Raw genomic sequence first — 13,894 nt, 5'->3', positions numbered from 1 at the left:
ACTCTCTCTGCCCCTTTAGCAACCCAAAACCAATGAAACCCTGGAGTTCTGCTATATTCCAGAGCCAAAGAAGAGTTAACAGTGCACGGTGCAGATAAGGCTGTCGTTACTCTTTGACAGCAAATATTGCTTTGTGCCAGGTTAGCTGATCTGATAAGGAGCAGAACCTCCCAGCAGCAGGATGCTGATAATGATGCCAGAGCCTCTCATCCCAGCAGCTCTGGGCTCCTGCAGGCAGTGCCATCCCCTCCTGAAAGGCAGCACAGACACAACGTGGCTGTCCATTAAAGCAGAGTTTGATGCCCTGCTCGATGGATGATGTGGTGTCATCCTCCCCCGGGGTCTGCACCAGGGGACCAGGCCACAGCTTTTCACATTGTTTTTCAAAGCTTTCTGACTGCTTCCCATCGCCCCAGCCTGCTGGAATCTGCTTGGCTCACACTTTGATCAGGGTAAAAATGGAAATACCACCATGATGGCTTGGTTTCACAGAGATTTAGAAAAATGATCAGTTTCTGAGCTGTAAATCCCATATTTACCTTTACATCAGCGTGTCCATTTCTAATTGGATGTTCTGCAAACCAGTGTCAGTGCACCTGTACACAAACAGTGCTTTTCACTTCATAGAATCACAGAATCCCAGAATTATTTGGGAAAGCTCATTCCCTTTCACCTCTGTCCTGCAGGGACACCTTCCCCTATCCCAGGCTGCTCCAAGCCCCATCCAGCCTGGCCTTGGGCATTTCCAGGGGCAGCCACAGCTGCTCTGGGCACCTGTGCTGGGCCCTGCCCACCCTCACAGCCAGGAATTCCTTCCCAATATCCCATTTAAATCTCCCTTGCTTCAGCTTGAAGCCATTCCCCATATCCTGGCACTAAATGCCCTTGTTTAATTAAAAATTTCAGTTGCATATTTGCTTCTGTGTCTTTTATCAGAAGTCATTGCAGCATTTGTCCACAGCAGTCCCAGACTGCCATGTCTTTTTTTCAATTTCTAGGATTTCTAGGGAGGCTTTGTTTCAACTCCTGTTGGTATCCTCCTCATCTATAAGCATTTATTGATTTTTAGAGCAAAACCAACGAGTTAAAACACAGGGGTGGGAAGGAAACAGGAATTGCAAAGAGGCAAAATGGAATACAATGGAGGTTGGAAATGAGGCTGGCTTTAACAAACCCTGTTTTACTAAACTCTGCTTTAACAAACCCTGTTCTACTAAACTCTGCTTTAACAAACCCTGCTTTACTAAACTCTGCTTTAACAAATCTTACTTTAACAAACTCTGCTTCTTTGCTTGTTAAAATTGTTTCTATCAAGACAACCCTTGGCAGATCGCTATAATTTTTAAAATTAAAAAAAAGAGACTACACCAGTGCATGACAGCACTGTGATCTAAAGTGTCCCTCAAGAATATTTCCTAATTAAACTGCCTGATCAGTTTTATTACCTTAATCAGTGCAGCCAGGCTGCAGGAGGGATTGACACTTCTGTGGCAAGGATCCTGCACCGCAAGAGTGGATTTATTTTCAGAGCTCTCTCTCTCTCTCTCTCACCAGCCTGATTTTTGGGCCAGGTTTACCTGTGTGTGAGGTTCACTAAAACAAGCTTAACTTCAGCCAGGTTTAGGAGACATTTTGCAGAAAATTTACAACCAAAAGAATGCTCTTCTTGTTGTGTTTTATGGTGCAAGGGGTGTTGACAGTCACTGGGATTGAAAACAACACAGATCACAGAGCAGCCCAACTGTAAACACCATGGAATTCCTGATTCTCCAGGAAAAATCTCAGTTAGTGCCCCACTCCTGAAATTATTACAGGAGATTAAGGAAGACAACATAAGTTGTTTTCAAATACATCATTTCCAGTACTTTTGGGGCATCTTATGAATTTATCTCAGAGCGTAACTGATCATCCTGATATGCAAATCAAGATTATTTGCCAAAAGCCCTTGACTAAAGGAAGTGGTAAAATACCCTTTAGACCAAAATAATATGAAATAATCTTACCTTCAAACTCCTCTGTTCTTCCTGGACATTTTTTGGAAACCTTGATTATTTTTAACTCTCCAAAGAATCACAGTTCCTGTTTCAAACTGTATTTGGCCAATATTTTAACATATCCACTACATGGTGCTTTTTTTTCTTTTTTTTCCTGAGAAATTTGTGGGTTTTCTCTGCACCAAATCTTAATTATGCAAATTCTGTTATCATTTTGGGAATGCTTAGTCATGGAGCTTCATTACCATGTTTTTGGGCATGGTAACTGTGGAGTAGAGAAAGAAGTGGCTCCAAAAGAATTTGACTGATGGTCTGACAGTCAAATATAAATTATTCTGGGATATTTTGAAATGCTCCAAATGGATAATAATTATGTTATCAGGCATGGATGCCTATAGGGTTAACCGTAGGTGCAATTGATATTCTTCTGCTCTTCCACCACTGTTGGTTGTTTCATGATGAGGACAAACAGAGACTGTTCCAGGCTTTAACATTGTGCCACAGGGGTTCATTTTGTCCTCTTATGTGACAGTTTTTCACCTGCCAGTTTGCAGGCAAAAACAAAAAAAAAAAAGAAAAAAAAAAAGAAATAAAAAAAAGAAATATTGTCTATCATTTTCCCCTAGAAAGATGGGAAATTAATGAGATTTGAAAGAATAATTTGATGAGAATTTCAGCAATTCAAATCAAGTATGACATTGGAGGGTGCAAGGCAAGCAAAGAGCACTGGGGTGAGTCCTGGCAGTGCACAGAGCTGGGCAGCTTTGGTTCACCTGGAATTCCTGCCTGGATGTCCTGGCAGGGAAGCTGGAGAACTTTCAAATTCATAATGAGATATTTAAACCCCTTTGATAAAATGGCAAAGGTTATGTGGAATTAACTCATTCCAAAAGCCAGGGTTCCTCATCTACCAGCATCCTTTTATTCTAAAAGTTGATCATAAAAGAAAATGGAAATACAGAAAATGTTTTAAGAAGAAACTCTGCTGGTTTGATACCAGAGGAGACCTTCTTAATGGAAAAACTGCAGATCTACCTTCAGGTAAATAAAATGTGGCAAGGGGGGGAGCACACAAAGAGCCATCCCCAGAAAATGGGGAATAGAAAACTCCTTTCCATGTGCTGAGTGATATTGATGGCTCTTGGAAGGATTCACAGATTGAATGAAAACACTTTCATTGCAGGATCACTTGAGCAATTTGGTTTCTAGTTAAAGTATTGCCTCATTGCTGCCACAAAAGGCATTGGTAATTTGGCCTGGGAACTTCCAGATAAATAAGAAATAGTTAATATGATGTGCCAGTGTATGTTTCTGCCAGTAGGTGATGGCTTCCTTAGCACATTTCCCAAAGTTTTTAAGTCCACTTATGAAAGATTTGAGAAGGATCTTCCTCCATTTTTCCAAGACTGGTTTTTTTAGCTTATCCTTTAAGTTTATCTTTCTTTTTCTATCCTATGTGGAAATTTCCTGGCTATTATTCTAATTTATCTTTTTTGTTACTCAGATAATTATTTGTTACAGTTCTTGATGGATTATTCACTACCTCTTTTCCTTCTCCAGGGTTTATTTCTGCAAGAACAGCATTGCTGAGCTACTGCCCTAAGTGGATCCATTTCTTTCTATGTGACATTCAAGTAATGAATATTCTAAACTCTGTTGGTTCTGAACTTCTCTTACATTACTCTACCTGTTCCCTCCAACCACATGATACAAATGCAAATTTCAAGGATTTTTTTTCTTTGCTTTGAGTGTCTTTTTCCTCTGTAAACTACAAAGTTGGGGGTTTTTAATAACTAAGGGAATTTCTCAGTGTGGCTTGGCAACGAACAATTGAAATCTCTTGACAATGGGCAATTAAAGCCTCTCTCAGTGTTCTGTAATTGAGGGCATTTTCATGATGGTGCAGAGTGATCAGTGACAGAGCCTGGATTTAGGAATGTGCAGCACATTCCTGTGTGGGGTAAACTCGTGGAACCCCAGACTGGTTTGGGTGGGAAGGGACCTTAAAGCCCATCCAGAGCCACCCCTGCCATGGCAGGGACACCTTCCCCTGTCCCAGGTCCTCCAAGCCCTGTCCAGCCTGGCCTGGGACATTCCAGGGATGCTTCACCCAAAACTTCCCTGGGCAGACTGGGCAGGATTTCATTATTGGATACCACTGGACAGGATTTCATTACTGGATACCACTGGACAGGATTTCATTACTGGATACCACTGCTGGACCTCCCTCACATCTCCCAGAGAACCAGCACTTCATGGGCTGAAAGAGACCTGAGGGGCATCCAGGCTATTCACAGGAGATTTTAATGAAGAATCAGGGAAACAGCAACATTTGCCTTCTCCCAGCTGCCCCTTAAAGCTCCCAGGAGCTGGGCTTGGCTTCTTGAGCCTGGTGGTTTTCACCTCCCCTGGGATTTTGGATGCACTTCACTTCCAAATCGCTGCAGTCCTCTCCAAGATACTCAAAGCTGGAAAATTTTGATGTTAAATGAACAAATTCCTTCACAATCTAAAGCTTATTGTCCATCTCATTATGAAAAAGGCAAGAAAATGCTGCTGGAGAGAAATGTGAATAAACAGGAGAGAAGCCAAAAGGGAATGGGGAAAGCTGGTGGGGAGAGAGAGAAGTAAAACATGCTTTAATTCATGCTTTAATTCAGGTGCTCATTGGCATGTCTGGGCTGGCAGGCTGGCACCCCTGTCTGCCTGCACTCAGAGACTTTTCCATGTAAAAGAACCAGATGTGCCAAATGAATCTTTTCTAGAGCTGTAACTGCTTCAGCACACTTATAAAAACCACAGTTTCTGCCTTAAAAATTCCTGGAATCCCTACACTTTTTCTAGGCTTTGTTTAGTGCTTAGAATGAAAAAGATGGACATATTTGTAGGGAATAAAGCTGAATGTATTTTGTAAAATTACTGGCTGCTACGTTTTTATTTCAAACATGCCACCTACGTTGGAACTAAAAATGCTCCACAGTCTTTTTATAATTCATCTTTGCTGGAAAACAGTTGGTGGAGAATTTGAGTAGGAAAACCCAAACATTGCCTTGGCCTTGAATCCTCCTGAGCTCTTTTTTGCAGAGGGTCAGTGAGGATATGTTCTGGGAGCTGTTTGAGTGTTAGTTAATCAGAAATAATTTCATTTTGATTCATCACTAGAGCCCTTCACAAAATACAACCCCCTAATTTTTACCTCTCTCTGAATCCTCTAAGAGTAACTCCTGAACCTTCCCTTTCCAGCTCCTGCCCTCCTGCAATGGCACCAGGGAAGAGAAAGTCAGGTTTACTAAAAAACCAAAACTGCAAAAGTAGCAATTGAAATTAGTAATGCAAAGCAGCATTTAGAAAATACCTACAAAATCACTCTGGGTGGAGAGGATGAATGTAGATTATTGCTCAGCAATATTTGATACTACTGTGGTTAATTCAGTCAAATGGTTCATTTACTATCAAGAGAGTCACTCATTCCAGCAGCAGAGCCACAACCTCCATTTCTGTCAGCCTGGCAGGACAGCAGCTCTGAAAGAATGGCACTGAAAGGACAAGCTCTGCCTTTTTTAGCTTTGAAATCTTTGTAGGTGCTGAAACAATTTTGCAAAAGGACAAATCTCAGTTTACTTTTTGCTTTCCTTTTTTTTCCTTCATTGCAAACGGAAGCACAAGACATGGAACTCATTGGAATGAGCCACGAGGAGATTTCTCAGGCAGGAATTTTTCTTTCCCCAAGCACAGTGAGCATTTAGAAGCATTCCTTGAGGAGAGGCCCAGGGAACAAGGAGCTGCCTTCCCCTGGGGTCTGAGACAGAGATTGGCTCCCCCATCCAGGCAGTGTTTTCCATGCACTGAAATGATATTCATAATGAATTTTTCTGTACAATGCAATGTTTCTCAAGCTGCTTTCCAACCTAGGCAGTCAGGAATCCTGCAGCACTGAGATGTTCTGCTATTTTTCTAGGAAATCCACATCTTTCAAACTGGTAGCAGTGTTACACACAGAGTTCTCAGTCTTGTGGCACATGGGCTGATGTCAACCCTGCCAAAGGAAGGAAAAATTTAGAAATTGGAAAGAGTGGGGCAAGAAAGTCTGGGAAGAAACCATGAAAGCATCTCATTGCTGAGCAGGATCCAGTGTCTTTGCAGCTTCCTGACACACAGCATCTCATTTAATGTGGTGTCATCCACAGCAGCCAATTTATCCTGAATTTTGCTTCATAAGGCGAAGCACCGTGAGGTAATGGAGAGCTGGAGAAGGTTGAGCTCTCCTGAACTTGCATTTCCACTCTGCCCTCCCTGGGATGGTCAGGACTGGCAGGAAGTTGGGGATTTTGCATAATTTTAACACATGGTAAAGGTTACAGGGCTCAGCAAGGCGTGACACATTGTCTGACTGCTGATATTAAGCTGCAAGACAATAAAGTAAATTTCTTTACATAATGACCTGAAAGATTAGTTACGCTTGATAAATGTGGCTTGAGAGACTTTCCTGGAGCTCAGACTTTGCTCTGGGAGCAGAATTACATTTCTTAAAAAGGTCTGAACGCATCTGATTTATAGATAGGGAAATTTCAGAATACAGTCCTAAATAACCTGATCATAAATACAGACCATTAAATTGCTAAATGCTGCTGAAATCTTTTATGGAGATAATGTTAATCCAGTTGGTTCTTGGAAGATACAGAGACCAGTTTCTAATTGGTTCTCAAAGTGGAGTTAGTGAAAATGAGGTAATGTGATAGGGATGCAGAAATAGCCAAAATATTTTCCATAGAGAATTAGAGATAGACCTGATTTAGGAAGGTCTTTGTACAACATTTAGCTGTGGCCAGCTGGCAGTGACCCCAAGCATGGCTGCAGTCACTGGGAGGACACAAACTGGAGCCATGGGCTCAGCCATGGTTCTGCTGTCCCCCCAGGCTGCCAGTGGTGCACAAAGTGAATTAAACAAACTGAATTAAAGCTGTAGCAGTGAAAGCCTTGAGGGCACTGGCTCTGGGCAATCCTGCTCTGTTTCATACCTTAACCTCTGGGGCAGGGGGGAATGGGCCTTTTGGGAATGTTGGTGGAAGTGGAGCAGGTCTGGGTTCGCTTCTGGGGCTTCAGCTCTGATGATCACCAGCTCTGCTGCCCTCCTCGTGAAACACAGCTGGAAAACTTCTGAGCTTTGGACATTTGGGCATCATCTCCCATGGTTATTCTGGGAAATACAGACTGAAATATCCAGGAGGAAGCCAGAGCTGTAATCTCTCAGGGACTTTTCACATTTCAAAGATGAGGGTGATTCCCATGCAAGAAACCATCCCAAGGTCTTGACTGAGCTGGTAGAAGTCTTGAGGAAGCATTAGGTCACTCTGCTGGGGACAGACTGGGCACAGAAACACTTCCAGAGGCATGCTGGATCTCTTCTCAGTTGTATTCAAAACCTCCTACAAGGGTAATGGCCCAACCTGCCTGGACAGCTTATTCCAACACTTCACTGTGCTGAATATTGGGAACTTGTGCCTTGAAATCTGACCTTTAGCACTTCCACTGCAAAGCTGTCAACTCTGAGGTGAGCTCTGCTGACCCTTTAAAAGCAAACAGTTTACAGCACTCAAGAGTTGTTCACAAAATTCATTACTGAGAAGCATTAAAGTCCCAAACTTGTGAGAGAAATCGGGGAGGAATTGCAGCCAATTCTGATTCAGGGACTTAGAGACAACTGGAAATGTGGTGCCAGTGGAACACAGGAATCCAAGGGGGAGCCACAAGAGCAAATTGCTTGTTTCAGTTGGACAAGTGGTGAGAGCAGAGGAAAACAGTGAAACCTTTACTTTAAAACAGCTTGGAAATTGAACTCTAATTCTGCATTTGTGGCTCAGGTCTCTCCCAAACCTATTTGTCTTCAGAAAGAGCTGAAAAGATGCTATAAACCCTACATTTTTCTAAATAAGGGATGACCTCGGTTATCTACTCCCGTTTCAAACCGCACCAGGTGGAACTGTGCCCCTGCATTATGGGATGCTGAGGTCGGGAGGGGGATCAGGGGTGCCAAGCATCCCCAGCTCAGCACCCACAGGGTGAGACAGGCTCACAGTGGATCCCACTGTGCTTCCAGCACGTTCTGCAATGTGATAAAGATGCTGTCCTGCGGAGAGAGGAGGCTCCCTGGCTGTGGCACTGCTCCAGCGCAGGTACTGATCTCATGGGCAGCAGAGGAAGAGGGAGAGGGGTTTGCCGGAGCCGGGCAATGTGCCGGGAATGTTAACGAGTCCAACCGCGTCATCAGCCTCCCCTCCCTCCCTCCCTGCCTTCCCTTCATGAGCCAGCCTGAAATCAGGGAATTACATGCTAAGGAAAACCCTTCAGCCAAACATATAATTATTCTGCACAGGATCAGTGCAGCATAGTTAATCAGTTTACCAACTGAATTAATTTTTATTTTTTTATGTCTGCATCTCCTGTTGAGGGTGCAGAAATTCTGGATTTAAAGGGGGAAAAATGGCTCGCAGTTGTGAAATGAGTATCTCCAGCAGACCATTTATTAGGAGAGAAACCTCCACTGCAGGCTGCTTTGGCAGACAAACCTGTCAGTCCCCAGGACTTTGAATCACAGGCTCTGTGTGGAGTTATTACAGGTACTTAAGGAATAGCTGGTTTCCCATTTTAATTTTCAGCTGTTCAATAACACGGCATTCTCTGAAAGTTACAGCAGTATTTCATTGCATTGTGTTTAATTCCATTTCCTTGGACTGCTCTGAAAAGTGAGTATTTATTTGGACAGAGGTGTCACTTCCCTGTAAATGAGTTCACATTTTAAATGACCTACTTGTAAACTGCTCCCCTCAGGAAGTACAACATCTCCAATGCTCTTGCTTGTAAAAGCACAGAGAATTCCCCTCAGATTTTGCCTCCAATGGAAACACAAACTCTCACCCTTCTGTTAATTCAGTAAGGCATCCCAGCTCCCCTCTGCACCCCAAACCCCCGGAGTCTGTACAGGACTGCCCTGCTCAGTTAAAAGGTTAAAATAGATGGGTTTGGGTTTGGAGTGTTCACTGATGACCTGCGAAGTGTTCCTGGGTTTCACAGGGAGCTCCTGGCCAAAGAGCAACAAAAATCCCCAGGTAAAGCATTCCAGATGCACACCTTGGAGGGCAGTTTGCCATTTTCTCCCATTAACATGTTAAACCTAATCCAGGGAAAAGTGATCAGTTAGAAACCACTCTGACCCTGAAGGCACTGGGGAGCGTCATGGGTAATGTTTGTTTTCCAGTGGGGAAATCTGAGCAAGGCAAAGGTTTTTCCTAATAAAACCCCTTTCTTTTGGGTCCATAGAAAACATCCCCAGGAAAACAGGTAAGTTATGTAAGAAATGGCTGTAACCAGGGAAAACACCTGAAAACCATTTAGAGATGGTTAAAATGTTGGAAAATTTGAGGGAAAAGAAAGAGTACTGACTAAAAACTGTTGCTAAAAATACCTTCCCAATTAATGTTGTCAGCTCCTTTGAAACCTTCCCTTTTAACCACGGTGCTGCATCTGCTAAACTTAACAAAATATGTTTGTATAGAGACAAAAGTATGCAGAGTTTTAACTTCTAGAACCCCTGAGAGCCTCAGGAATGAATTTCCCCAGACTTGCATGGCCTTTTCAGGTTGTCCACACCATCAGATGCAGTTCCCTAATTGAATTCCAGTTGAGTGCGTTCCCGAGAAAGGAACCGGGGATAAATACAAGATGCCAACTTGTCATTACAATGTTCCTTAAAGCCTACCAATTTTTACTTTTTTGGCAAGTAACATTTCCTAAAGGAAGAGAACAGAAGGGTGTCTCCTCTTGGGGGGGGGCTCAGGCTGCAGCTGCTGCTCTCATGGGATGCTGTAACCAGGACACGTTCTGGGGACCTGGGTCTCAAACCATTAGCATCATTTTTGTGGCTTCCTTCCATCTTCTCCACAGTTATTTGATGCTTCTGGTACTCACTGCTAGTTAGTTTCAAAGCATGGGCTTTGCTAACAGATTTTAGGAATAAGTTCTAATGGCTTCAAGGGATATGATAAATGCAAGTTTTAAAAGCACGCTGCTATCATTTCCCTGTGAAATGTCATTTACAATCTCCACAAATAAAACTAATTGTCTACATATTTTAAGCCCCCCAAAGGTATATTACAGAGGCAATATTTGTTCCCTTGTTTATTAACATGTTGCTATATACAGTCAAGGTAATACTCATTCCTAAAGTGGTAATTTTTTGAAAGTGTCTTTAATTTATCTCTTCGTGATGTGAAAGAAGTGACCTTTCAGAACAGAAGAGCTACATAAAATCTACCTTATCACTGCCAATCACTGCCTGTGCAGACCTTCAGCCTCCCTGGCACATGGATTCAGCAGAGTGACTGTAGCCAACAGAGCTGAGCTGCACAACACATGGAAATTACAGGCAAACAGTGGCCACAGTTGGGCAATTTTTGCAAAGTAAGGTAGTTATAAGTAGTTTTAAACTGGCTCTGGTCTGCCATTTGTGTAGGTTAGGTCTTTCCTTTGGCTGCAGCTGAACAATGCATCTGCAGAGGGATAAAAAGGAGGCTTGTAATATGAACGTGGGGGAAATGGACAAATGTGCAACTTCCCTGTTTGTGGATGTGCAGCTCATGCTACCAAGGAAAATACCAACGTTGTGAATCCTTCAGTGTTCACTGCAATATATTTACTAATGCTTGAACACAGAGCACTGACAATGCTGCCTACTCCAGATATCCCTGTGGATGGTGCACTGTGCAGGCTGGTATGGAAATCCAACTGTCAGGCAACTCCAGACATGCAAAAACCTGCTGCTTGTATGACCTTCCTCCACTGCACATCGTGGATTACTGCTCCCCAATATGTAATTATTTTGCATCAGGAAAGATAAAAAAGTAGCAGGAAGTAATTTTAAATTTAGCAACAAGTATTCTACATGCTTTGACACTTAATTTACATTATAATTCAAGTAAGGAGTTAAATTAGCAGAGTGATCTGTCCACTTTTTAACTCTTTTATGTCCTGGGAATGAAGGTGTGGGTCAGAAAACTCCTCTACAAATACATCAGGATTTGCTATCACCTGATGACATTGGAGCCTGGGAATCAATTCTGTTATCTAAAGGTTCAGGATCCATCCCAATGACCTGCTTAAACCCTCCCAATTACCCCGAGTTCCCAAACACCTGAGAAACAAAGTACATCCATTCCCCCAGACACCGTTTGCTTCACAAGACTCTGTGCTTGTAGAGGAATAATTAGCTGATAATGGCAACGTGTCTGATGAGCACCAAAACAGCCCAATTTCAGCGAAGTGTGGAGATGCAGCTCAGCAAAATGAGATCAGACCCATTCCCCTATTAATGAGAATACTTTGAAAGCTTTAAGGGCATTTCGAGTGGGCATCCAATTCAACCCTCCCATAGAGTTCAGTCATCATATTACAGGAATCATTTCCATGAGTAACCTACACCCCAAATTTGCACCTCTTCTCCTTATATAACAGAGATCCCCCGTGGCAGGAATTATTTGTCTCAAAGACAGGCAGCTCATCAGAAGCACTGTATAACAACACTAATGCATCCCACTGTGGGAATACAGCGGGGGGAATTCTCCCCCCACTCCGCAGAAATTTAAACCACTTATCATCAGAACAATCCCTCGCCCTCCCATCCATCCCGGTCTGTTTGCAGCACAGCCGAGCATTGTCAGGCAAAACATGTCACAGCTGACGGCTGTGTTGTGAAGCTGCGAATGTGCAGGGAAATCATCATTCCTGTCAAGTTATCCCGGCGAGTTTCCCCGCTCAGCCCTGCGCCTTCCGCTGCCGCGGACGCGGAGCCTCGGACACGCGGCTGGGCAGCCTGCACAGGGCAGGACACGTCCCTGGAGGAGCCTGGACAGGGCAGGACACGTCCCTGAAGGAGCCTGGACAGGGCAGGACACGTCCCTGAAGGAGCAGGATGCCTCAGTCCAGCCCCCGGCTCCTGGTGCTCCTTGTGGTACCCAAAACTACAGACCAGCGCTGCACAGCCACTGCATCACATCACCTGATATGAGCGAACCGGACCTAAGCAGGGCAAATTTAAAGCAGCCAAACATGCCGACGTTACCCTGTGCGAGGCATAATGGAGCCGTGAGACACAAACACTTTGTGCCTGCATTGTCCAACAAATGCAGTTGATCCCTGCTCCGCTGCCGGCAGCAATTCCCAGAGCACGGCACAGCTCCAGCAGCCTCTCCTCAGCCCTGTCTCCAACAACTACTGGGCAAAGCAGCGCAGGGATGCTCGGAACTGAATAAACTCTTCCCAAAACAAAGAATGCGAGAGCACGGATGCAAATTGCCAGGATCCCAAGTACAGACAATACACGGCAATAAACGATCCTACCTTTCATCCAATCCACTACTTGCTTGGGCGTCCACTTGCTAATAGGTTCCATAACGAGAGCCATCATCAGATCACTTTATCATTCACACCAAAATCGGGGGAAAAAGGAGAGAAAAAATTGTATCAGAGCATGGCTGGGCTACGAGAGCAGTCGGATTTTACAGCGCAGTTCAAAGAGAAGATGATGCTTTGTCCCTCCAGGTTCCTCCTGCACTGATTCAGTAATGTATAAAATTACACTGCTTGATCAGCTCTGGCACCTCCCCCACTGCACACAGCCTGCAACACCCGGAGCACCGAGCCAGGAAATGGTGCAGTACAGACTTACTTACCAAAGCCTGTGCCCGCCGAGCCCGGCGCGGATCAAACATGGATCACGCACGGAGCACCCGATGCTCGCTCCGCACGCCGCGCTCGGCCGAGCTGCTCTGCTCCGAGCAGCCCCGGGATCCTCATCGGGGAAAATGTCAACACTGGAACTTGATAGCAGATTGTCTCGGCTTCATTGTGAATATGCTGACTGTCACTCGGCTTAAAGTGGGGATAGAAACGTCAGGATATCGCCTGGCATCTGGCAAAATGCTGAGCAGCTCCATCTTTACAATGCGAAATGTTGCTGGAGTCTTGTACTGTGTAATCACGTAATTCAGAATGTCAAACACAGTATGAAAAGTCCTACCCAAGAAAAAAACTGCTGGGAGAAAACTATTTTTTTTTTTTCTGGCCACATTCAGAGCCAGGATATTTCCTCCTATGAGCAGCTCATTTTGTAGGGGAAGAATGACAGCATTGAGGGGGCAATTTGTACTACAACAGCACTTTAGGATAGACAAGTACAGCAAGTATTTTGACTCTCAGTACTGGGATCATTAGTCAACGTCTCCCTTTTGTTATGAAGGAAAAAAATGTTTTAATTATTCCTAATCCCAAAGTTTACTACCCTTCTGACAGATGAAGGTGAAACATTTCAATGAGATGTGCCAAACAGCACTTTTTGGACCCATTTGTGACTCTCTGCACCTCATGCAGCACAAATTCTGCATCCTGTGGCTGAGAAGGTGCTGCAGGCTCCAACCTTCTGCTGGGATCTGCAGCCCCACTATTTTATGTTAAGGGGAGAAACTCAGAGACCAGGGAGAAAAAAAGGCAGAACAACACAGTTCCACCTTCTCTTCAGTGATCTTTCCTCTGTGCCTTTTTCTCCTGCACTGCTCCAAGCTTCCCAGCACATCAGGGGAAGAGGATGGCGATATTCTGCTCCCCTGGGGCTGGGCTGAAGTCCCCAGGCTGAGATCTGTCCTCTCTCTCTCTCTCATATAGAGGAACATGAAATAGCAATGGAATCTTTATCAGAGGATCCCAGGGGGGTTTGGGTTGGAAGGGACCCTAAAGCCCACCCCATTTCACCCCCTGCCATGGCCAAGGACACTTTCCACTTGCTCCCAGCCCCATCCAACCTGGCCTTGGACACTTCCAGGGATCCAGGGGCAGCCACAGCTTCTCTGGGC

General features: G+C 44.4%; 1 protein-coding gene across 2 annotated transcripts in view; it reads right to left on the bottom strand.

The window, feature by feature from the left end:
• The window catches only part of LOC129125755 (connector enhancer of kinase suppressor of ras 2-like), a 175,980-nt gene extending 162,927 nt beyond the window's left edge, over positions 1 to 13,053 (bottom strand). Inside the window, exons 1-2 of one of the 2 annotated variants that reach the window (XM_077185925.1) lie at positions 12,719 to 13,053; positions 12,387 to 12,460 (exon numbers count right to left, since the gene is read on the bottom strand). In XM_077185925.1, the coding sequence (XP_077042040.1) occupies positions 12,387 to 12,453 (67 nt within the window). In that variant the 5' untranslated portion in view covers positions 12,454 to 12,460; positions 12,719 to 13,053. The remainder of the gene's footprint in view (positions 1 to 12,386; positions 12,461 to 12,718) is intronic. The other variant, XM_077185926.1, reaches the window with a different exon arrangement.
• Positions 13,054 to 13,894: the final 841 nt, after the last annotated feature.

The sequence above is a fragment of the Agelaius phoeniceus genome, chromosome 14 (genome assembly GCF_051311805.1).
Source record: "Agelaius phoeniceus isolate bAgePho1 chromosome 14, bAgePho1.hap1, whole genome shotgun sequence".
Classification (NCBI taxonomy): domain Eukaryota; kingdom Metazoa; phylum Chordata; class Aves; order Passeriformes; family Icteridae; genus Agelaius; species Agelaius phoeniceus.
The sequence above is the reverse complement of the archived record's forward strand: the minus strand, read 5'-3'. Positions and strand labels throughout refer to the sequence as shown.